Raw genomic sequence first — 25,829 nt, forward strand, 5'->3', positions numbered from 1 at the left:
TCGTAAGTAGAATATGAATATTTTTTTTCATAAGTGTACGAATTTTTTTTCATTATAATTTAGTTTTTTTATTTTTCATATAATATGATACAAGGTGAAAAAATATATTAGGTGAAACAGTTTCAAATTAGAACTGATACAGAGTGATGTGGTGTATCCACAGTGCGCCACGTGGAACACCACACCATGACAGATCGCATATCCGTAATTACACTCCCATCCCTCCCACAGTTACATTAAAAACTGCTTTTGTTTCCACTTTTAAAACAGTTCCTATTCATCCACAACGTTTCACCAAACATTCATTCTTCAACTTTTCATTAATTTCCTCGTAATTTGCCAACATGTTCCGCATAAGCAACACCGTTGTCGGCGCGCTCAACATTCTCTCCTTGCTCCTGGGCGTGGCCGCCGTGGCCTCCTCCGCTTACATCCACATCCGCGGCGGCTCCGACTGCCAGAAGGTCCTGCAGGTGCCGCTTCTAGTCGGCGGCATCTTCGTGGTGCTGGTCTCCACCTTGGGAATCGTGGGGTCGCTGTACCGTGTCAACACTGCGCTCTACGCCTACCTCTTCGTCACGTTCGCGCTCATCGTGGGCCTCGCCTTCTTCACCGTCTTCACGCTGTTCGTGACGAACAGGAAGGTGGGGCAGCAGGTTTCCGGCAAGGGCTACGGCGAGTACAGGGTGGCCGATTTCTCGCACTGGCTGCAGCGCTACGTCGTCAACAACAAGAACTGGGACGAGGTGAAGAGTTGCTTGATGGACGCGCACGTGTGCCAGAACCTCGCCATCAACGGTGGCCGCAACAACGACTTCCTCATTTTCAAACACCTAACAACAACGCAGGTTTTATATCTCTTCTTTCTCCTTCTAATCTCTTGTTAACTTCATTAATTAAGAATAAATAACTCATGTAAGTTTATCATTCACTTGTTATCATCTTGCAAACAGTGTTCGAATCATGGTGATTAAATTACGTTATCATGGCTAGGGTTGCGACATGCAAATGCATTTGAATCACGTACGTAGCAATTACTTAACTTTTTGTATTTTGTTTTTTCAGGCTGGTTGTTGTAAACCACCAGCGTATTGTGGGTTCATAATGAAGAATGGTACGTTCTGGGAAGTGCCAAAAGAGGGTCCAGCAGTGAATAATTCTGACTGCAGCACTTGGAACAACAGAGAAGACAAACTGTGCTACGATTGCAATTCATGCAAGGGAGGAGTTTTGGCTAACATAAGGAACCAATGGAGACGTCTCACTGTATTCAACGCATGCGTGCTTTTGGTAGTCACTGCCATATATGCCTTGGGCTGCTACGCCATCAAGAACAACAGATTCGATTCACAGTGCAACCACCCCAAAACACCATTTCCTTGATTCCACTAGTGTTCTTGCATGCAACATATACAGAGAACTAGTTTGTGTCCTCAATATCTAGGTTAATTAGTTAGTTATAATGTTTGAAGTACATTAGTATTAATTGTTTGGACGTCAGTATGTGTGTATATTATGTATTGTTTTGTGGTTTTGTAATGCTGGATATTGTTACTCAATTTCTTTAATCCTTTTGTTATTCGTGGCATTTAGCGTTTAGATCTGTTTTGAATGTTCTGGTTTCAATCATCAACGCTTAATGATGTTAGCCTTCATATCATATGTTTCCTACTCAGTCGTGTTCATCCTTCAATGAAAACTGCTTTCCAGGTTTTTTGTTAATTTTAATCATTTATGTCAGCATCGAATTTTTATGATTTTAATAAAGTGATGATATATTTACTTTTTTTATATTTTTAGTAAAATAGCACTTGCTTTTCTTATTTTATGTAAAGATATTATATTAACTAAAACTTAAAATAAAATTATGAAAACTGGGAGTAAAGTTTAAAACATAAAAATTATTTTTTTTAAGAAAATATAGATATTTAGTTTCGTATAATAAAATACAGGTGAAAATCACTTTATTAAAGACATATAAAATAATAGGAATGTTTTGTTTACTTAAAAATAATAGAAAATAATATTTATTTTAGAAATTACAAGGAGTGAATGATATCTACTATTATATAGAAAGGATTTTCCATTTTTATATATAATTTTTTTCAATTTATTTTTTAGGTATTCTTTTTTTAAAATTAAAGTAATTTCTTAAGGGATCCTTTTTCGTTTGACCATTAAAAATGATTTATATTTATTTTTATAATTATAATAATAATTGTATTATTATTTGTTATGCTAAAAAAATATGGATACAACGTTTCACTAGATAAGGAGAGTAAATGTTTATCTCAAGTGTTATTTCTTTATTTTTATATAATAAGTTTTCTTTAAAATTCACGGGCTGTCCGGAAATATCTAGGGTGTTTCTTCCTGTTCCCCATCAAAATTCTCCCAATACCCTACCACAAGCTTCTGGAAATGTTGATCCGAAACAGATGTTTTACCATGACAGCATAAATAGTTTTGGACTTTCAACTACATATTTTGTGGTCAATTTAATAATAATAATTGGACTAAAAGTGACAATTAAAATTATTTCTTACTTTATTAATTTTTTAGTTCAATTGCCAACCGACGTTAATAGTAAAAGAAGTTTTAAATATTAATAAAAACAATCATTTTTTGTGTGTAAATTTTAAAACAATTATTATAAAAATATTGTGAAAATTAGAAGACGGAATAGAATTTTCACCCTGCTAAGAATAGAGTTTTGCACGTTGCACCTCGTGATACTTCAAAAGGAAATAATCATTACAATTTCAATATTTATTAAACAGCTGCAATATGTGATAGATAAAAAAATAATGATTAAGATGAACTTATTTTGAAATAATTACGCTGACCATTCCCAATTCAGAAAGTTGTTTTGATAAAGTATAAGACAGTAAACATTTAAGCTCGCTAAACAAAAGTGCAGCTCGATCGCCTATAAACTCATCTCCTAATAAAACGTTGAAAGAATTGATGCTCTACTTCACTTGAGAAAAGTACAAGCAACGAACAAGAATGTATAAACTACCAATGACGTTAGGAGTTCAAGTGTCCAAGTTGGGCGCAGCAACACAGCTGGAATATTGGGTACCAGCACTGAACCAGATACCCATCCAGCCACCAGAGCTCCAAATCTATCATAGTGCAAAAACAAAACAATGTAGACGGTGATGGCAAATAGGATAAAAAAATCAGCGGGAAAATATAAGCTGGATACTCTAGTCACTTACCCAATAATGAATGCTCTCCCCAAGCTCTTTGTCTTTTCGTTAAGAAAATATATGCAAGCAGCCAAAGAGATCGCCACCTGTAGAAGCAATACGATAGTTCTGTCAATAAGTAGACATGCATTGACAAAGGTAATATTACCAAAGTCAATTGATCCAAGTAGAAGGGAACCAGGTTCCCCTTATGTAAAATCTCAAGTTCAAGTCCTTTGAGTGAGTATGTATGCACATAAAGAGGAGAGCATTACTGCCCGCCCGAATCTACTTAGAGTTGGAGGAACCCAAAGTGACCATTGAGCATCAACCATGTAAGGGTCTTATAAGAAACTCTCATGAGATCTTATTTTACATTAAGTGGGTCTCATCATACCAAGTCATTTCTAAGCTACTCTTTGAAATCTTGTTCTAATAGTGAGGTCTTGTAAAAGACCCACACTTTTATAATTTTTTATTTGCACTTCAATGTTTTAACTTAAAAAAATTAATTTAATTATTATAACTAAATATTAATTTAATGTTGGTGTTTCAAAGAGGCTGATGTTAAAAGTTACCTTTTATACTTAAAGACTGAAGGTCTTATACATGGTCAGAGTCTTAACTTTAAGACAAGACTCTGACCATGTAACATCAGCATGATCTATGAAAATTTCCTTCCTATAAGACCCTTACATGGGAAATGCTCTTGGAAAACAAGACAATATTAACATTTTATTAAAATACTGAAAACCTTAAAAAAGAGAATGGCCAAGGAGAAAATTGGATTAAAATCATGGTTTATGGTTAAAGTACTGAACACGGTAACCTGAAAATCCGATAGTCACAATGATCGGAAATTTCTATGGAACCGTAAGTAATAGTCAGGCACCACTCAAGTATAGCCTTTGAAGCGAGGCTACAATCTAGAGAATGGTAGTTGACTTCATTTCCAGCAGTGTGGATAAGGACAGATACACATATGCTAAATGGCTCGGAAGGTAAGGACTAAATGAATATATAATTCGGTTTTCTTTTTTAAAATCTAGGGGCGTCACTCTCCAAATATTTATAGAAAATGAAATCTATAAAGTTTTTCTTCCTGAAAAAAATACAGTTTTATTCTAAAAAATGCATTTAGGTATACACCAAACAGAAGAGGAAAGAGAAAAAAAAAAAAGAAATTCAAAGCAAACCTGAAAAGCAGGTCCAGTTTCGGCGGAATTCATAATACTCCAGCCACCCATGAAGGCAAAGAGAAACAATCTTCTGAGGATGATTTCAGGCGGTGGAAGTTCAACAAAGTTTAGCAAGTTCTTCACCCATGGTGGAGACTCTTCTACTTTCTTTTTTAACTTGCTTTTCAAATTAATTTTTGTTTTCCTCCTCTGTATGAAACTTGCCATCAATAATTTTTCAAAAGCCGCTTCAATTGATTCTTCACTCCTCTCATGCCCAGCATATTGTTGCAACAAAAAATTTCTTGATCCCCAAATTTCTTCTTCAGAAGCATCAGGGCTAATACCAAGACGACGGTAAGGATCCCAAACATTGATTCGAGGGAATTTCTGGACATTACCTGCATATAAGAATTATATATAAATTCACATATCAATAGTTAACTCATAAGGTGGAAAATAATAGACAGAGAAAAGCAACTAAGAGCATAAATGCAGACTTTACAAATTAATATGAATCATGATCTAAGTCAGTTAAACTTCAGCTGTCAGGCAATAGCCAATGATATAGAAGTTGACAGGCTTTTTGAGATCACTCAACTAGCAAGATAATAAGAAATAGCACCAGAAATTAAAAAAGGCATGTTGTTCTTGAGATCAAATTCTGTAGCCAAAAGTTTGTTACTAGGTACAAAAGATATCTCTCAAGACAGGAACATAATGCTGCCAATTAAATAAGTCTCACTGGAGACTCATACCTATATGTCTCACTCCATCTAAACAAGACCAAGCACCTCTTGACAGAGTGACAGGTGACCTCCCACAAAATTTCATAGACAATGAAACTGCATTGTTTATTCTTTTGGTTGATCAACCGACAGCCTCCTTGCTGGAAAACTTTGTTTAATTCACGTCTGTTGGGTCTCATCTTAACCTTTAGAGATAAAGTTTTCCGTGATTGTTTCTATAGAGTCGTATAGTATAGCTTATCTTGTACTTTTGCAAGATCAAATAACAAGGATCCTCGTTACTTTCTTTAACTCTCAGCATGATTTTAGTCAGAAAAAAAAAGTAATGATACATCTAAATAGTTCAGGTAACATTGCTAAAAATTCCATATATTTAAATAATTAATATATTGAAAGGGAAAATCTGAAGGGGAGGGTAGGTGCAGAAGGTGACTTACTATTGGAGGTCCTTTAAATAGGAATAGAATTCATCTAAATTCCCATGTCCCAAAACAAAGCAAAACAAAGCCCAGCTTGGATTTTCCATCAACTTATACACAAAAGGGAACTAAGCTTGAGCTAAAAAATCAGAAGCCTGAGCAGGACTAAAAATCAAGGCTAGACACAACTGAATTGAAGCCCAAACAAGCCAAGAAATAAACAAGTACGCATTAATGTGCACAGTAGCGAAACCTTAACTATAAAGCAACTTCACCGCCTCATGACTGTATCAATAATAAAACATTTCGAGGAATTTATTTTATATAATTGATAGGGTTGGAAGTTTTGTTGTGTAATTAAATGAATAAATTTGACAGGTTTTAGGTGATACCTCCGTAGGGCGTGTCCACCGTGCATTTAGTGCGAAAGGCCGTAAGCTTCTTCGCGTGTTCTCGGAGATACCTGAAGAAACCCAAATTCACGATTTATGCACGAGCAATGATAGACGAATCCGAAACCATCAATATAAAATAAAATAAGAGGTCGATTAATCTGAAAACTAAAGGCAATCAATCAAAACGCAAAGGAAACCAAAGAGAGAAAGAGGTACAATTTCTTAGCGAGAAAAGCGGTAGAGAGGTTGGGAGCTGAGAGCGAAAGCACAACCATGTCGGCCTTCTTTGTAATTAACAGAGCGAAAAAATTAAGAACGCCCTACGTCCTAACCCTAGTTGAATAGCATGGTAGGTGGAAAATTGGAAAAGCAAAGGGGAAATGGAACGTGTTCTTCTTTAGGTTCTGGCACTGAGAAGAAGAACAAGAAGAGTAAGAAGATAACTGATTACTTTTGTCTTCTATTGTGAACCACTTCCTGCTAGGGTACCATCTTGTTTAAAATATGATACGTTAAGTTTTATCATCCTATATTAGAAAAAAAAAATCACTATGATTCTTGTACAATGCATTTCATACATTATGTATCTGATTAGTTTATATGTTCTCTATTACTCATCTCAGTCATTTTGTTTCTTCTAAAAATAGTTTATATTATTAATTAAAATTTTCACTACATATTTAAACTATATTTTTTATATTGAAAGATATTCGTTTGTTGAAAATGCAATTTCAGTTTTATAAAATAAACATAATCATTGCAATTTACATTTTAAACTATTAGGAAAGAAATAGGTATTTTATTCATTTGTTGTTTTATATATGTACGATAATAAATTTTATATTATACTATTTACATGAAAATGATATATATATATATATATATATATATATATATATATATATATATATATATATAAAGTATGTTAATAAGTGTTTATATTTACATTCACTATTTTTAGTTTGTTGTATATTATTGTTAAAATATATATTTATTGTTAATTATTTTATAAATTCAAATATTTTAATATTAATAAGAAAGCTAAATTTAAATAAATTGTGATGATCTAATATATTTAGATGTTTTATTACTTAATAAAAAATACCTAATATGAAAACAATGAATTAAAAAAATCTGAGAACATGGTTTAAAAGTTAATAAAAAGTTAATAGTTAGGATGTAATTTTTTTATTTAAAAACTAAAAGATAAAATACATAATTTGACTGTAATTTAACTTTCATGAGTTAACTTGTAAGATGAAATTTATTGTAAAAAATTAAAAATAGGTGTAGGTGATAAGATTTGTAAAGATGAAAAAATTGATATTTTAAAAAGGATAGTGATTTAAAAATAATTAAACTTAATTATTTTAATATTAAAATATTTTAATATAAATAATTTTGTTATAAATAAGTTTAATTGTTTTCAAACACATCATATATTTTTTTTAAATTACTTTTTAGAGTTTTCTAGTTTCTTATCTGTCATTCTCTATTCATCTCCATTAGTGAGTGGTATTGTACCGTATCGTACCGTTCTTATTCTTGGCCATACAGTCCTCACACTTGGTCGTCCTTTCGTACGGTCTTCCCAGGTCGTCAACCGTCCTCTCAGGACGTCCTTCCATGGTCGTCCACCTAGATCGTGTCAACTGATAATAACTCATTAAGTCCTTAATGAAGATTAAGGCGTGATTGGACCGTCATTAGGGCGGCAAAAGGTAAAAACCCATTACAACCAGTATAAATAAGAGTCCCAAGTATGATTTCTGGACCACGCTGCTCATTATGCACACCACACGCATTATTTGCGGTGCTAACCGTTCGGTCATTTTACTGACTTGAGCGTCGGAGTGCCTTTGACAGGTGTCCGCCCGGCTTGGAGAAGGGGGAGGGAGAACGAGCAACGTCCCTCCGTCCGATCTTCAATATCCATCCAATCTTCAATACAACCAAGAGTGTCTTAGCGGGGGACCTCCAAACCCTACCTGAACACGTATGAATATTTGGTTCCTAAGCTTTCTTATTCATAGACTTTAAAAGGAATTAAGGCATGTGGTCGTGGAGTCTTTGATGTTTGGTTCTTTGCTGAAGTGGTGCAGTGTAAAATAAAAAGGTAATTAAAGTGCATTGTAGGTGTGTCTAGAATAAAAAGAAATGCTATATATTCTTCTAACCTGCTTGGTGCATGCGTGAATTAGCTGGAGTGCAATTTGTTTTGTGTGTCCTTGGCCAATTAGTGAGTAGGTCTTGAGCTAATAAAACCCAGCAACTAATGCAAGACCAGTTTGGAGTTTGGTGCAGCGGTTTGAACGTCTAAATCATAATTATAGCTGAGCAAGCCATTTGATCACATCTAGCATTACTTGTTGAGTATAAATATTATAATTTTAACTAAATCTTTATGTCTCTTGTAATATGTTTAATGTTTGTGATGATGTGAATGTTAAAACAATAGTTGATTTTTAATATGATTTGAGAATAGTTATTAAATAAATATGTATGATATGGTGATGAAGTTGTTAATGATAATTATGGTTGTGAACAAGTATGATGAAACATTTATAATAAAACACGATAATGTGGTAAAGTTTTATTTTAGTCGTTTAAGGGTTAATATATTTATTATTATAATTATTTTCTTTTAGATAATTATATTGATATTATATCAATATATAAGTTTGAGACACGTATGTTTTGTTTTACCAATTTTATAATGTTTTTTTTATGAACTATAAATTGCAAAACTTGAGATGTTGCAAATTTTGTGAGAAAGTTGATATAATTCTTACAACATTTCGTTTTAGATCAAGGGATTTAGATCAAGGGTGCAAAGTTGGGTATGGATAGTTTAAACAAATGAAGATGAGGTTTTGGGGTGTTAACTCTTTCACAAAGCACCAAATTTCATAAGTAGTAAAATTGGAAAGTATATTATTTTTCATAAACATTTGCATTTGTTTAAACGCTGTGCATTTATTAATGAGGACTACAACTTAAAAACATTGATTCACAAAAAATGAGGATTCTATTTGAAATTTGTCCAAAAAGTGCAAGTTCATTTGCCAACCTTGTTTGTTGTTAGAGTTGTAGTTAATGTAAAATTAAAGTTTTTACCTAACAAATATATTTGTTAGCCTAGCAATACAAAGTGATTCTTGTTGTGCAAGGCGCTTATGATTACCAAAGCAAAAACTTCCAGTGATTTTTCCTCCTTTATTACTTTAAACTTTAAAATAAGAATAAAAATTTTAAAATAATGATACAACTGATAATCGAATTTAAAAAAAAAATTCTAACCTTTTCGTTTTATATGACACCCAACTTTTCCATCTATATTCAATTGGAATTTAACTTGTCATATCTTTATTCAATGTGTATATTAGATTGACACTTGGAATTCCAAAACTAATATGTGCAACTAAGGGATGCAATGCAGGCACTCAAAACTTGTATAAAGGTAAAGGGTTGAAATAACATGGTTGACAAAATTGATGAAATAATTATGGGAAATAATTAATAAATATATAGGATGAGTGAAGCATGAAGAAGAGTGATTTCTATTAGCAAGAGTTTAGTGCACAAAAAGTTAGTCAGCCCCAGGAAGAAGCTTAGTGCTGGATTGGCTAGTTGTGCCAAAAGCTCTCACAGATGCAGGGATGATCCTGGATGGTGACAGCACCTCTGCGAACGAAAAGTTATAAGAATCTGTTCCTAATCTACTCTGCAACCACCCTTTGTTCCCAGAGAATCCATCAGCAACGATCCATGTGTTCTTAAAACCAAGGTTAGTCAGTGTTCTTCCCACTGTTTTTGCTACGTCCGAATACCTAATGTTACAACAAATGCTCAAATTAATATGAAAAACAATGGAATATAATCAATCAAAGCGTAGACATGGAAAGAAACCCACGAGTCCAGGATCACAACGTTGGTGCCTTTGTTGATTTTCTTCAGATAAGAAATCTTCAAAGCCACTACTTCAGCTTCCAATTTCTTCACATTCTTCACCTGCCCTTTGAGCTTACTTGGCAGTTCTTCCAAACTGAAAGACCAAAACAAGTGATAGTAGGTGAATGTTTTTGTTTCTCCTAGAAAATGGTCGGTAGTGGATAAAGCAATAACTTACGGAATGGCAACCAGCCTGTTTTTAGCACTAGAGGGAAGGCGAGGGATACCAGTCTTGTCCTTATCTTTCTCTGACCTGATATCAATCAAAACGTAGTTTTGTGCAGATATCAAATCAAGGGCTTGAGCAGGAGTTAGGTCTCCTACAAGGTCATGGAAGCAGAAGTGTTAAGGCTCCATAATAGGGTTGTGGAGCTTAAAAATCCATCAATGCAATAGCTTAGTGCATGCATACAAAAAACAAGGTAATTTGCATCAAAAGAAGTCTTTAAGGTACCTTTGTAACCACGAAGATTAGAGGAGATGACAGACCAGATAGGAGGAATCAGGAGGTAGGCAACGAATAGTGCTCCTGCAGTTCCAGCAATCACAGTAGGGTCTGAAGAGGATATGGTTTCAACGGTTGAAGAAGCTATTGGCTTGGCAACATCAATCACCTTGGTCGTTTGTTGTGCAGCATCTGCCACTGTCTGATATCAAAGAGACTATCCTGATCAGGTTTTGCCTTTTCAAATGTCAAACAAAACTGAATCTTTGAAAAGGAGATTGAATCAAAAGAGAACTTGTCCAATCAACTGCTAACGAAATAATAAAATCCATGCATAGAACCAATTACAAAGTTATAGAATTCTTAACATGTTTTAATTTAAGGTGAACACACTTTCCTTTAGAATCAGAGTAGTTCCCAGAGATACCAAATTCCATTTAAAGAATTGATCTTTCTTAACATGATATTCCATAGTGTGATTATGTCAACAAAAATTTATGATTTATCCACACATAGGGTGTAATTGGCACAAATGAAAGTAGGAAAAAGGACCTCAACCCCATGATTGGCTTCCAACCAGGGAATGGTTTTGCATCCAAAAAAATTATTTAGCACACAACGACAGTGCAACATGTTCATCCTACCAAATGACTATGCAGTTAAGGAAACAAACCTTAGCAGCAGTGATAACAGGTTGGGTATCAACACCAGAGCTTTGCAGTGCTTCTTGGGCTTTCTTGGAAGCTTCAGAAATGGCAGGGGAAGCAATTTTCAAGGCCTCTTCCCCAGCTTGCTGCACAATCGGCAACGCCGTTTCGATACCAGGTTTCAAAGCGTTCCCAATTACCTCAGCAACACGCTGTGCCGTGTCCAGAACATTCGAACCCACTTCCTGAACCTGGTCAATCGTTTTCTCAACCTATAAATAAAACAAATAAAGTTAGATTCTTTAAAAGATAAACAAAAGCTGCGAGGTATTCCAGATAATGGGTAGGCAAGGAAATCGAAAAAAATTACCTGGGTGAGAGACGAAACAATCTGATCCTTGGCGATGGAGACAGCGGCTTTGGCTTCGTTGGGAGGGGCGAAGAGAGCGAGGAGCGAAATGGTGGATGAGGTTGGCAGTGCTATGTGGTTGCGTCTGAGTTGAGGTTTGGTAAAAGTGGTGACTACTGGGTGTGAAGAAGGAGTTGGAAGAGAAGGTCTTGGAGTAGCTGAAGAAGCCATGGCAGAAATCTCCATTGGTGATTGCTACTCTCTACACACTCACTCCCTTACTCAAAGATTCTTTGCCAGTGAGTTTAGAAAGTGATTGGTTGAAGGACGATAGATGAAAAAAGTTGGTTAGAGTGATGAGAGATGTGTGGCCAAAATCCATTGTGAAGCCATGACAGTTTAATTGTTCTTTATGTCCACCTATGCACCATCTATGTTTGAGGCTGCAAAACTATCACCACTCCACGTGGCATACCATGAACTTTCGTGGAGAACGATAATTCAAACAGTTTGGTAGACCCGATTTTAGTCCCATCTCACTTCTTTACTTTACTTTCTTATTTGTCTTTCAAACACTCCAGTTTAATCATATCAAGTCCGAGGTGGTTGTTCAAAAATACTTTACACTATTTTCGCCACTCACGTGATTTGATTTACGTGTATTTTGTATGATTTCATGTTTGACTTATTATCGGTATTTGATAATTCATGAAATGCTGTTTTGCAAACATGCTTTTGTTGTGTTTTCACTGTGTATCGAAAAGTCATAATCCTATTACACAACGGAAACAATACCTCGTACAAACATCATAACTTTCTTGAAAAAGCTAAGAAAATGTAAGGGTGAAATTAGAAGAAAATGAAGGCGGGATGGTAGTTTACTATGGTAAATATCAAAGACAGAAGGTAAACTTTTGTATCGACTACGAGAAATGTGTTTTGCCTTGTTGTACCCATATTATTACTAACTGCACCGAATATTAATGCAAATGACTAAAATATCCTCTGTTATTATCTCATATCAATTATCATTGTTACCATCGTCAATGTCAACAATGTCTCACCTCAACAGTGACGTTTGTTCGGAATTTTTCTTTTTAAAATTTTAAAATTATAAAAATAACATCGTATTATATTATAATATATCTAGAAAAAACAATTAGAGAGGTCAAAGCCCCCAAAGAACTAAAAAGCTCCCTCATTCACCTCTACTCAAGGCAACTTCTTACAACCCATCATTCTCTTCATGAACCCTATCATTTTAAGAATTTATATTATTTTTGAACTTAATAAACAATTCTGGAATTATTTTTTGGAAGTTAAACATCTCGTCGTTTACCGAAAGCATATTAAAAAAAACTTGTTCAAAAATATATTTCATATTTTCTAGAAAGTTTGTTATGAAAAATTTATTCTAAAAAGTATTATACATATATATTCTGAAAATCTTATTTCAGATTTTCTTTTCTGAAGATTTCTGGAACAAGTAATTTTTATAAGTCGCCTTTGAATAACGTAAAATGGTCATTTTCAAATCATGGTGTGCAGTTAGAAATTATGAGGTGCAAGAAAACATGCTAACAAATGTTCATCACTTCAAGTTGGGTTCCAAACGATTTTAAACCCGCAATCAAACCATTTTGCATGTCCAAGATGGTGAAATCAGGAATTCCATAGTTTACATTTTAAGGATTAATCATATTTAATTCACGACACTTAATACAGTAATTTTCATAGCGTTCAGTTCATTAATTCAACCATTAATATAAAATTTTATATTTATCAAAAATTTTAAAATAAAACAATACATTTATAACTGTCAAAACGGTTATCAAGGTCCACTTAATTAAAAAATATATATAATTTTTTTTGAATCTAACATTTTCTAATATAACCAAAATCTAAAAAGTCTAACATATTTTTTTTTCATTTTAGAGAATAAATAAACCATTTATCACACAAACAAATGATAAAAATGATAAAATGTTAGACTAATAAGAAATAAATGTAGAGAGTGAATGAGATATGATGGATATATTTGTCAGATAGTCATGCCAAGAAATTTCTTCTTCATGTGACAACTAGAAAAAAAAGCTAGCTAGGTTAAAATCTTATTCAATCTATAGCACGTTCTTAGTTCTATACAACGTCGTTTTGTGTTGGATGTTTTCTCACACATGCATCCTGCATGCTGTCTACCGGTAATTTAAAATGGTTACAAATATTTGAAAGAGTTTAAGGTGGGATTTGAAACAAAATTCTAAAAAGATAATTTAGTTTTACAGGTAATTTAAAATATTTTTGGAGAAGATATTCTCTTTTATTTAGAAATTTTGAAAGTTTTAAATGAAATTAAATTATTTAAAATGATGTAATTTTAGTAAAAATTTAAAAGTCTTATATTCTCAATTATATATATATATATATATATATATATATATATATATATATATATATATATATATATTTTCAATTTAATTGTTGGTTTGGTTAAGGTTTGGGTGTCTTCAATCAAAGTAAAATAAGTTCATTAATATTCTATATTTGAATTATTAATAATTATATAATATTTAAATATTTTTGTTTAAATTATTCCTTTTATCTAAATAAAAATATATTTTATAAATTTAAATAAATTTATCTAAGTAAAATATTTAAAAAATAAAATAATTTAATATAAGATTAATTTAAATTTGATATATTTAAATATTTAATAAATATGAAATTATGTATCCAAAAATAAAGTAAAAACAACACATGTAACATCCCAATATCTCACGCCAGATAATTCATAATTTATATATTGTAACATTATATTTACGGTAATATCCCGTAATCTCACACTTATAAATTCATAATTAATATATGTCTACACATGTTTTAAACTCAGATTTCAACTATAATCTCATAAATATAATTCGAATTCTTCTAACTTATTCTTCTGTCTCTCCCTTCATTGGCATTGGATCAGACGACATTCCTTCATCTGCTCCCGTATAACGAATTATACGATCATCGCACATACCCAAACACAAAACAAACACAAACAAGTAGGGTGAGCTAACATGCAACAAATCATTTAAAACATGTATAATTACCTTGATATAAACATCATATAATAATTATGTTCGACACCCTCATACCACAATCCCTATTAGACACTCGTCTCACAATACCCAATAGACACCACAATACCCAATAGACACTCATCCGGATGATACGTTGATGAGCGGTCACGGGAGGTTATGCACTTGGAATGACTTCTACTTCTTCTTACAAATACACTTCCAAAATACTTCATACCATTCACAAGGTTAGTCCCCTCACTATGTCCAAAACCGGCACATAGACCAGGACCTCCTGCTCCTCTCACCACATAATTCATCTCTCTCTACTTGAGACTAGATGATTATTAGAGTATCAGGATAACCTCCAACTACGGGACCCTCAACATCAACATATACACAAATACCATAATATTACTGAATCTCTCCACGAGACTCATGCCATACTCATATTCCTCAACTCACATTATACCCCTACAAAATCTCCCCATAATACTCATAACATGTTCAGATGCATAAATTCAAATGCAATATAATAAAATACAATCATCACATAATCACACAAACTCAATATATTGCATAATAATTTAACAGTACTCAATCTGTTCAATAGGATTTAAGTTAAAAACTTGTCGAGTAGACTTCCAGGAAAGAGAGGTGCGTCACAATGGACAACTTAAGTACCAAGTCTTTCCTTAGCCAAAGTGTTCCTCAACTAGTTTTTAACAAATTTCTTATTTACAGATTCAAAACAACAGCATATAATATTTATACCGAATTTCAACATAGATAAACATACAGTAAACATTAACAATATTCACACAGAATTTCAATATATGAATAGTAATAAAATAATACTAAATCATAATATAAAAGCATAGAACTATTAAATCATAAAAAAAAAACATAGAAAGGTTAGCTCCCCTACCTCTATTTCAGACTTAATCTCCTGCTCCGAATTTGTTTCCCCCGAAACCCTTCAGAACCTCTACTCTTCTTGCAACTAAAAATTTCTCCCTAACTCTTTCTTCTCTATTTCTCAAGCTCTCACTTGATTCCTCTTTTCTTGGTGCAAAATACCCTTCCCTCCTATGACTATTTATAGTAAAAAAAAATTTACTATTCATTAATATTTTAATATTATTTATTATTTTAATATTATTTAAAAATAATATTTCAATCATTTTCTCACCAAATCTGATCCTAATTTCTACCTACTACTTACTTCCATGCTAAGGAATCCAAATGCTGAAAATTTATTTTTACTATTTACTATTCACTTTTACTATTCACTTTTTACTATTCACTTTTTACTATTCACTATTCAATTTTTACTATTCGATTTTTTTTAAAAATTTACTAAATAAGTTATCAAAAATTTTAACTTCTCCTTATAAAATTACTATAATTTTATATCCAAAATTTATATTTTTCTATCCATTAAAATTATTATTACTAATAAAATGCTAAAATTTACTATTATAAATTTTTTCATGGGTTTTACAACACAAGCTTAAATAACTGTTCATACATGCTTCTTCACCTCAATCTATCATAATGCATGTTGATGAAGCAGTGGTGTATCTTGACCAGTAATTCGGAAAACCAAAATAATATACTTAAAATTTATATGTTTTATTATTATCATTAATATAAAAAAAATAATATATAATATGGTATAATTATAGATATAAAAAAATCACATATTCATTCTTTGTTTTTTTTAAATTATTAAATCTATCAATAATTAAATCAAATTTAAAATTTTCAGCTATTTTTTTCAATTTAAATGATAATATTATGTACAAGAAATTTATTTCTCATTTTATTTTTTAATCTTGTTTTAATAAATCATTAAGAAAAAAATCCTATTAATTAAAATGTATTTTTTATACTTAAAAAAATTAACACAATTCGAATATGATTAATAATTTTTCCAAATTTGAATTGTTAAGAACATCTATAATAAAATGCTGAAATTAAATTTTTAAAATAGTTTTCTTTTGAATATGATATTTGAATCATAAATACAAAAATATTAATTGATAAAAGTGAGAGAAAAAAAAGACATGATAAATGTTAATATTTTTTTCATGTTTTCAAATTTAATAATTGTTTAAGTTTTACCTCTAAAAGACATGATTTTTTAAATGCTTATATTTTAAACTAATGAAAATATATTATATTTTAATTAAGAAGTGAAAATCTTTTTGGGAGTCAAAATCTTAGAGACCAGCAAAGCTCCGTTTCTGGCTAAAAAAATCTTTAGAATGGTCTTGTCTCATTTGTGTTTTTATTAAATTTTGCATTGTTATATAAATGATTATTAGATATTTATAAATATCTTGAAAGATAAGAGTTAAGACGAATAAAATATAAGAGAAAAAGTTATAAATTTATTGTGTGAAGTTTAAAAATAAACACCTTTTATAAATTTTCTTCGTGACTTTATCATGATTGAATATTTTGGATATTTATTTTTAAGACCCACATCCAGTTAAAGACACCCTAACGCATCATAACTTTTATACACAACAAAGAATCGTATCCTTTTGTAATTATAAAAAGTTAAAACTTGTGTTACATTTTAGATAGTTTATTGAAACTTACATGGGCTACACATTTTAATAATTGCATTAGTAGCCTAAGAAATTGAATTTGATTCCAACAATCGATCTTTCATTACGAGGTTTCTATCAAGAGATGTTAAAACGACTTTAAATTTGTAAATCAACTTCACTCATCACGCATTTCAATTAAATTGAACTATAAAATAATTAATTATTTTAAATATGGAATAGATAGAATCGATTCAATTTGTGATTAAAAGGATTTGTGAATTAATCAATAATTTATTAATAATATTTTTTATAAGTATTTTATTATAATTATTCATTATTTTAGATTATGTAGATTGACAATTTGATTTTTTAAAATAAATTCAATTTTAAATATTTAATTAATTAATTTATTATATAAATTGAAATTTTAATTTTCAATTAACATTTTTTTTAATAAAATAGATGAATTGTTTGATTATATTATTATAAAAAAATATGGATCAAGTTAATCTATTATCTTTAAATGATTTGATTTATCTAATTCATTAATGCATAATAATTTTTTACTCTCTAAAATATAACTCGATGAGAAAAGAAAAATTTGTTTAGTATATAATTTTAGTTTATCTATAGTCAATACGAGATGTTGAATTGGTACGAGAGACGGAAAGAAAGAAGAAAGAAGACAAAGCAACTTTACTTACAAGGCAGAAAGCATATGATTTCTGTCCCAATTGCATCCTTTATTGCGTCTGTATATTGTATCAGATTTGGTCACTAGCCTTGTTTTATGCAGTATTCGACAAGACATAGTGATACACCTCATTCTCATACGTAGGCTCAACATATTAAGCGTTTCGAACGAATTGATTGAGCGTCGGTCGTTTTTTTTTTTGGTTTTCTTTTGTGTATTCAATCCTTTTCGAAAGTGTAATCATTTTGACGTCACGATTGATTTATAGAAGACATTCTCACGTTTATTAATATATTTATAGCGGTTGTGATAGTCAAACACATTGATTAATCATTTCGAACGAATTAATATATTTTTAGCAATCAAACTCAATAATTAATTATTTTAATATCGTATATTTGTAAAGTATAAGACAATCTGAACTCATTAATATCTATTACAAATAATCATTAACTCCGATCGGTATATTTTATATAGTAGATAAGGAAATCCAGTAATTGCAATAGTTTGATAAAAATTACAATTAACTTTTAACTATATAAGAGGATTAGCAATAGGCAGATGGTTTTAAAAGAAAATAGAGAACAGAACTTGAGATAATCCAACAGATAAACTACCCACTGATTCATCTGCAGTGCAGCAGAATTGAGAATAAAAGCATACTCGGAAGAACCAACAATGACAACAAAGACATCCATTATGTGACAAATGTTCCATATTAGTTCTTAATTGGAGTCAGAAAGTGAAACCAACACGTGGGTTCTGTTTTTTTTCGGACTTTTGAGGTGTTAACTTTGTTTTTAGGCTGTTGGAGCCTTCCCTCAAGGGTACTTGTTAAGCAAAAACGTCATTTTTCACTTATATTAAAATCACAACAAAACCAACTTATATATATTATTGAACCATGCTTCAGAACCATGCCACATTTAGACGTGTTCATCACAATTTAAAGGAGTAGTTAGAGCAGTGTTTATCATGATCCATGTTTCCAATATGACAGGGATGTCTTTTAAAAAGTATTTCTTTCTGATAAGATTCCATAATTCTTCTCCTTTATTGTTGCTTAATTATTTCTGTATAATAACCTTCGAAGAAGGAAACAAACCCGAATCCGACAAATAGCATGCTATAACCTCATCATCGACATCATTGTTACATCAAGGCTTTATTAGTGATCAGTGTTCACCCTCTTCTCATATGTATGCTAAAAATACTCTCATGGAAGACATAGACAGCTCAGAACTTTCACACCAATCTCAAAACCAAAACAAGAATCTTTCCTTGATGGCTATTGAAATAGACAAGCCCTATGAGAAGAGAGTGATGAAGATTCCAAAAGTAGGAAAAAAGATTGAGAAAAAGTTTCTTGGGGTGAGACAAAGACCTTCAGGAAGGTGGATTGCTGAGATCAAGGATTCTTCACAGAAACTAAGGCTTTGGTTAGGAACTTTTGACAAAGCAGAAGAAGCTGCCTTGGCTTATGACTGTGCTGCAAGGCTTCTTAGAGGGAGAAATGCCAAAACAAACTTTCCAAACCCTGGAATCATGAACACTCATGAAGAAGACTACAGCATTTTGGGCAAGAATCCAAGGTCTTACCAACTTCTTAAGCATGCAGTTATGAAGAACCATGCACTTTCAGCATCTCTTTATTCCACATTCATGCCCAGCTGGAAAAACCAGATCATGCTGAGAGATGAACACGACACCCTTGTTGAGGAAACTATAGTTTGTTCCATTCCGGAACAAGGCTCTGCCTGCTGTGGAATTTCTTTCGGAAGTTCTAAGGTTTATTCTTCTGTTGTTGTAGCTCCTTCTTTCAGTGTTTCTTCTCATGATGAAACCCCCTAAGCCAGCATGTCTTGCTGCAATTATTGCTTGCTATGTCTTTCTTGACCTATTTTACTTCACAAACAGATATCTTGTTATCTTCACTGCATATATGATATCTGTTACATGCATGCTATCACCAGATGATGATGATGATGATGATACACTCACCATGTGATGCAGTAAGTATTATTTTCTTGTTTTCATAGAACTCTTCTTTTAATATCTTCTCTTCAAGAGTCTATATTTCGTAACTACTTTGTTTAGTTATCACTCAAGAGATTTAATTTAATATCTTCTCTTCAACTTTTATGAGATCTGCTTCCTCTTAGAAAATATTTTTCATGTCTACTTAACTTATAAATTAAAATGTAATTATACAATGGATATTTAACCTCATAAAAAATAGAAATTTGTTCATCTTCTAATAATTTATATTTTTTCTCAATATGTTCTTTCTTTTCATAACATCTCTGGAACTTGGTCATTTCTTGGTAATCAAATATCTTCACGTAAGCGAGATGCTGCAACTCACCTTTAAAGATCAATATTCGTATCCAAAATAAGTCTGTAATAACCACTAAATATGTCAAATTTTTAGGTCTTATTTATATATGCATTAAAAATATTCGTATTATCTTGTGAAAAAAAAATCATATTAGCAAGAATTAATGCTGTGATGTAGTTAGCTCAACAATATATTGAAAAATATAGACACGTATCTTATATTCGTATTCTACATATTTTAAAGCATCCCAATTTCATGTGTAGAAAGGGAATGAGAAATAGTTAATTTAATCATGTGTTCAGAAATCCAACACTTTTCTCCTGTTAAAAGTTTGTAGCAATGTTTGTTGTGGTATGGTACAAACAGAAGAGAAGTATATTAATAAATAATGAAGATAAAATCTTAGCAAAATAGTTGTATGGTTGCAGAATTGTTATTGAAAATTTCAAATTTCTGGAAAAAAAAATCATGTTATTATGAACCGATTAAAAATGATAAAAACTTTATATTCCGATTTTTTTACAAATAGTGTGTATCTTTCGTAAGAAAAAAAATTCTATTCAAGCGGACTAATACTATTAAAGATAGCAAAAAAAAATTAAAAAAATATTCTGGATTCAAAATCACGTATTAAAGTAAAACAATTAATGATATAAGTATTTCATTATCAAGGTTAAGGCACCCCACCTAAGGCACCGATCGAAATCTGGTTTATAATTTAAGGGAGTTACTATTATTATAATTAACCCGAACTATTTGATTGATTACCTTAAATTTGTTTAAAGTAAATAGTTATGATGATAACACATGTTCCACGAACCAAGGTATAGACACAACTTCGAGCTGTTATACATAATCAAGAGATGAAAAATGCTAAAATCACACAACCAAGAGAGCTAAAATCTATTTACTCAATTTTCATTCTAACTCCTCGTCTATGATTATTACTATCCCGATTGGTCATACCAATAATTCTTGTTTTTGTATAAATTTTTCTTAGTAAATAGCATCACTCTTTAAATTCTTGGAGTTATGGAAGTTGATCCTGGAGAAATCAGTTGAATTCGTTCCATCATGATTAAGATATACTATAATAGTACTTCATAAACTTACAATAAGCACTCTTCAATGATCACTTATTTCAACATTTTAGTATTCAGAAGTTAACAAATTTGAAAAAAAAAAGCTTTTAAATGAACTGTTTCCTTATTAGCTTCGATCAATTTGACTTCCTTGTTGTCTTCGATCACACGGTAATGGAGGTTGTCCCCAAATCTGTTATTACAAGTGTAGTTTTAGTTTAGGTGAAGCTTGATATTGTGGTCAAACATCTAACCTTTCACTATTGTTTCTAAATTTTAAAAAAAAATTATAACAATATTATGTGTCGAGATCAATTATAAAAAAATAAAATTATTTGAACATTTTGATACACTTTCTTTTTTGGTTGGTGGACAAGATAGGCATAAATTAGCTGAATGCATTTGGGTCCTAATGACATTCATTTTTCCTTTCATGCATGCTTGATTCCCACTAAACTTCACACAAAAGACATAAATAGAGAAGTTTCTTATAGCACTTATTCACATAATGAATCTATTAAAAAGCTTTTTTTTGATACAACTGTGCATAAGTTACAAGTTTTCGTCATTATCACCATTTTATAAACGACAAAAGGTCATTGTCATGGAGTTTGGCATCTTGTATGGGTCATTTTCTTTGGTAGCCACCATACACCAATAGCAGCCACTGCAACCGCAAACCCTCTTCTTAAAAACTATCCTTCTTATTTTCACCCTTACAATCATCACCACCTTCGATTTATTGCCCCAACATATAGACACCATTAGCATTATATATATATATATATATATATTTACATATATATATATATATATATATATCTATGTATATATATATATATATATACATATATATGTACATATATATATGTACATATATATATATATACATTTACATATATATATATATATATATATATATGTATATATATATATATGTATATATATATATATATGTATATATATATGTATATATATATATATATATGTATGTATGTATGTATAAGCCACCACTATCTTCAATAAGATAGGCACGTAAAACAAAAGCCTATGAAGTTGCTCAGTAGTATACAGGCTGGCTACCGGGGATTTGATGTAGTTTACATAATATGAAAAAAAATATCACATTTAAGTATCCGTATTTTATGCAATAAATATCATAAAAGGACCTCAATCAAAATTATTATTTTGTCATCAGTGCTTTAAATATGATTTTTACAATCTATTAAATGCGTGTTTGGTTCATAACCTCTTATAAGTTTAATTATTAATTGTTACAATCATCTACCCACTTAAAAAAAAATTACCCTAGGGGATACATTTCTTCGTTTTTGCTAAAATAATATATATAAAAGAAAATTTAATCCAGTTTCAATTAAAGTTAAAACTTACTTTTAATCCAATATAGCCCAACTATGTACATTATTATTCGATACCAAGTAATTGACTCTTTTCAAACTAAAAGCAGGAGGAATAAAAACACGCACAATGATATGTTTAATTTTCATAAATAGCCTTTAATATTTACACAATCTGACCAATAGATATTTCGATTGCCGGTACATTTTCTTATCAATGAAAGTAGTTGAACTTAAAGAATACTAAAGAAGCACTAATATTCATATTATTGTTATCCTTAAGCGGAAAATTATAAATAACCAACCCATTTTTTTTCCAAAACAAGTTTATAAAGGTCCTTTCATTAACATTTATGAGACAAAAAAATATGACAGAAAAATGAAATAAACCTTTCATTAAACTAAAAGTAGCGTATGTTTCCACATTAAAATAAAACTGACTAATATCCATGTACTAAAATAAGCTTTTAGGTAAACCAATATGTAAAACTACATTAACAAATTGGTCATATATAAACAAAGTTTATCTAAAATAGTAATGATTTTTTTTATTGTTTTATTTTCTTCCAAGTATTTATAAAAGACTTTATTCAGAATAACCCAAACTCTAGATGACTCATGAATTTCTTTGTTTACTTTCTGGCACTACTTTTATATGATTGAAAAGGAACATTACTCCACTATTAAGCATAGGCGAACAGAATGGGCAGAGAAGTGAATATAAATATAGAATGCTAATTGTTAAATGGTAGTGCATGAGAAAATTGTGAATCAGGGAATACGAACAAGTGATGAAACGTCAGAATATCCTTGGATTGATGACGCTTCCCCACATTATTACCCTACTTACTCAATATGTACACACAGTTCTTAGAATCAAAATTTGTGCTGCGCATAATACCCAAATAGCCTTATCCGATTCTGGTTTACTTCGATTTCATTCAACATATATAGGGGAAAATTGATACCAGATTCCCTTAAAAACCAACTAAATGATTCCCTTGCAACTTGGACTCTCTTCAAGAGTACCTTTTATTGACATTCACGCAGCAAAGACCTACATACAGTACAACTAGGTGAAGTGTAGTGTGCTGCCTACCACTTGGAAACCTACATTCCAAATACCTTTTCAGGAAAGAAACAAGCAGAGACCTTTAGACCACATGGTGAAGAAAATGACGTGTTTAGTGTAAGGCACTCCCTTGAGCTTCTTCAAAAAACTCCAAGTAATAAAAATACTAACAAATGTTTAAAATGAACGTAGACACTTCTTCCCGGTTGTTATTTGATACACATGTGAATCAAGAGATTTGTCTCTTCTGATCTGATGTGTGGAGAGATGATTTAGAAGACAAATGGCCACTGATCTCAGAATCAACCCTGGTGACTGATAAAATACATGCCCATGTAAAATAGGTTATGCTGTTAAAAACACATCGATTGATTTTCAAATCCACTGTCATTATTGCTCATTATTCTCTAAAATGCACCCTTTTAGATAAGTCCATTCCATGAACAAACCAGTATTTGGAGCATCGGAATAAACCCGGAAGAAGAGTGCACATCCATTTTACGTATCAGATTCAAAAACTCCAACCAATCAAGACAGAAGTTCTTTCAAGAGTGAACAGTCCAGTCATGTCGATTAAATGACTGAGAACAAACTAGGGTCATAGATTATCATCACCATAAATTATGCTATGGACGTCAAGGACCGAAGTTTCACGAATACACTAAAATTCACTCTTGAATTTGAAATGCGAGTGAAATTATGCATAAACAAAAGGGAAAATCAAATTACTTCTTCACGAAGACAGAATGAAAACATGAGATATATAACATGCCTTGTGAAAAGGAATTCCTTACCGACGCGCAAGAATATCATTACTTAAACACAGGGCCGAAGAACTAAAGGTTGGAAAGCATTCTGTTAGAGGTAAATAGGTTGTTATAGGGAAAGGAAAAAAGGAGCACAACCACAAAAAAGAATAACCTGCGCTTGCAAGGATACTACAATCTCAATAAGAATCTATTTCATAAACTTCTTAAATAACTTGCTTACGAGAAAAAATAAATAATCTTTTTCAAAAAGTAAAATATATTTATATGGAAATTAAAAGACATAAGCATTTTAACAAGTTTAATTCTAAAAAAATTCAAATTAATTAATACGTAAACTAATTATAAAATCTGAAAAAGAATTCTATAAATGCTTACAGAAAAATTTATCATACTGTATCATCAGTTTTGTTCGGAAGCAGACAATTTCCGAAAAACATAATTGTTATTTTAAAAAAATTCTAAAAATGTTGAAAACACTAGATTGTGAGTTCAGAATAAACTCAATCAAACACTACAAGAAGTACTTTAGACTAGTTAATCAACGCACAAGGATAGAACAATGAAAAGGAAAATTAGCAGAGTATTCTACAGAAGTAACCAGCAGCAAACAATAATGCATTTTGTTCAGTACGGCTAATATATCAGATTTATTTTTTCTAACCTTTCATAGCAAAATCACAAATCAAAACATTGGCTGCCATCCACAACATCTCTATAGGCATTCTCTAGGAAAAACACGAAAGGAACCAATACAACATCATTTCAAATCACACCGGAAACATCTAGATTTAATTACTCTCCTGGAAAAAACAAAAACACTTTGAAAGAAATGTTGATACAGAGAATTCGTCAGCGTTATATAGCTAACTAATCTTGCGGCATGAAAAAGGAGGAAGCATCTAAAGAGTATTATTATTGAAAAGAAGAAAAAGAAAATGAAATTGTCGGTAAAGAGAGGCAAAGTGAGCGCTGGATGCAGAGGTTTATCGACCGATTCTTGCTTTGTGTTCTTCCACAGCCAAATTCAGGAAGAGATCGATGAACCGCTGCCTCCAGTGACTTCACCTCATCTCCATACGCATCAAAAACAAATAATATCTCTCAACAAAAATCAAAACAACAGACAAACACGAGTTCGTGATTTTTCGTTTTCATTTTTTTTGCTTTTTTTGTTTATACGGTTGAGAAATTGAACGCAAAAGACGGTAGCTAAAAACAGCAAATAGGATCCGTGATGTGTAAAACATAGATCTGAACATAAAGAGAAAGGAAGAGGCAATTTCCCTTCCATCACAATCCACACACATACACGGGCGAAAATACGAAATATAAGAAACTGAGCAATAAATAGTATTAAAGAAAAGGAAACAATAGGATGCAGATAGAAGAGAGAGAAAGAGAAATATATGTGATATGAACCAGGAATCTGTGGAGTCACCATTGCACCATTGCCGCAAGTGTGTGTATCGTTTTCTCTCTCTTTCTCTCTCTTCTTCTTCTTGTTTTGAGTCACAGATCCACAGTGACTTTTCAAAGCCCAATCATTCTCCATTTTTTTGTTT

General features: G+C 31.5%; 4 protein-coding genes across 4 annotated transcripts; 2 read left to right on the plus strand and 2 right to left on the minus strand.

The window, feature by feature from the left end:
* Positions 1 to 293: 293 nt before the first annotated feature.
* LOC108341436 (tetraspanin-11) lies at positions 294 to 1,682 on the plus strand. The gene is made up of 2 exons (XM_017579121.2): positions 294 to 848; positions 1,066 to 1,682. Exons 1-2 carry the CDS (start codon positions 345 to 347, stop codon positions 1,381 to 1,383), a joined length of 822 nt encoding a protein of 273 aa, XP_017434610.1. The 5' UTR covers positions 294 to 344; the 3' UTR covers positions 1,384 to 1,682.
* Positions 1,683 to 2,825: 1,143 nt separating this feature from the next.
* Positions 2,826 to 6,432, minus strand: LOC108324328 (protein CHAPERONE-LIKE PROTEIN OF POR1, chloroplastic). The gene is made up of 5 exons (XM_017557263.2): positions 6,152 to 6,432; positions 5,933 to 6,003; positions 4,391 to 4,773; positions 3,225 to 3,301; positions 2,826 to 3,128 (listed from the first exon to the last, which is right to left on the minus strand). The coding sequence occupies exons 1-5, from the start codon at positions 6,208 to 6,210 to the stop codon at positions 2,978 to 2,980; spliced, it is 741 nt and encodes a 246-aa protein (XP_017412752.1). The 5' UTR covers positions 6,211 to 6,432; the 3' UTR covers positions 2,826 to 2,977.
* Positions 6,433 to 9,430: 2,998 nt separating this feature from the next.
* LOC108332711 (calcium sensing receptor, chloroplastic) lies at positions 9,431 to 11,705 on the minus strand. The gene is made up of 6 exons (XM_017568026.2): positions 11,349 to 11,705; positions 11,005 to 11,250; positions 10,341 to 10,533; positions 10,065 to 10,206; positions 9,849 to 9,980; positions 9,431 to 9,765 (listed from the first exon to the last, which is right to left on the minus strand). The coding sequence occupies exons 1-6, from the start codon at positions 11,571 to 11,573 to the stop codon at positions 9,525 to 9,527; spliced, it is 1,179 nt and encodes a 392-aa protein (XP_017423515.1). The 5' UTR covers positions 11,574 to 11,705; the 3' UTR covers positions 9,431 to 9,524.
* Positions 11,706 to 18,758: 7,053 nt separating this feature from the next.
* On the plus strand, positions 18,759 to 19,750 carry LOC108340966 (ethylene-responsive transcription factor CRF1). Its single transcript, XM_017578558.2, has one exon. The coding sequence runs from the start codon at positions 18,845 to 18,847 to the stop codon at positions 19,496 to 19,498; it is 654 nt and encodes a 217-aa protein (XP_017434047.1). The 5' UTR covers positions 18,759 to 18,844; the 3' UTR covers positions 19,499 to 19,750.
* Positions 19,751 to 25,829: the final 6,079 nt, after the last annotated feature.

This window comes from Vigna angularis, chromosome 1, assembly GCF_016808095.1.
Source record: "Vigna angularis cultivar LongXiaoDou No.4 chromosome 1, ASM1680809v1, whole genome shotgun sequence".
Classification (NCBI taxonomy): Eukaryota; Viridiplantae; Streptophyta; class Magnoliopsida; order Fabales; family Fabaceae; genus Vigna; species Vigna angularis.

Excerpts from the sequence above, each read along its gene's own strand:
- LOC108341436 (XM_017579121.2), top strand. The coding sequence starts at position 345 with ATGTTCCGCATAAGCAACACCGTTGTCGGCGCGCTCAACATTCTCTCC. Across the intron at positions 849-1,065 it reads AACACCTAACAACAACGCAG|GCTGGTTGTTGTAAACCACC; the intron begins GTTTTATATCTC and ends TTGTTTTTTCAG.
- LOC108324328 (XM_017557263.2), bottom strand. The coding sequence starts at position 6,210 with ATGGTTGTGCTTTCGCTCTCAGCTCCCAACCTCTCTACCGCTTTTCTC. Across the intron at positions 6,004-6,151 it reads GCTTTTCTCGCTAAGAAATT|GTATCTCCGAGAACACGCGA; the intron begins GTACCTCTTTCT and ends GGGTTTCTTCAG. Across the intron at positions 3,302-4,390 it reads AAACTGGACCTGCTTTTCAG|GTGGCGATCTCTTTGGCTGC; the intron begins GTTTGCTTTGAA and ends TTGCTTCTACAG.
- LOC108332711 (XM_017568026.2), bottom strand. The coding sequence starts at position 11,573 with ATGGAGATTTCTGCCATGGCTTCTTCAGCTACTCCAAGACCTTCTCTT. Across the intron at positions 10,534-11,004 it reads CTGTTATCACTGCTGCTAAG|ACAGTGGCAGATGCTGCACA; the intron begins GTTTGTTTCCTT and ends CTTTGATATCAG. Across the intron at positions 9,766-9,848 it reads AACGTTGTGATCCTGGACTC|GTATTCGGACGTAGCAAAAA; the intron begins GTGGGTTTCTTT and ends TTGTAACATTAG.
- LOC108340966 (XM_017578558.2), top strand. The coding sequence starts at position 18,845 with ATGTATGCTAAAAATACTCTCATGGAAGACATAGACAGCTCAGAACTT.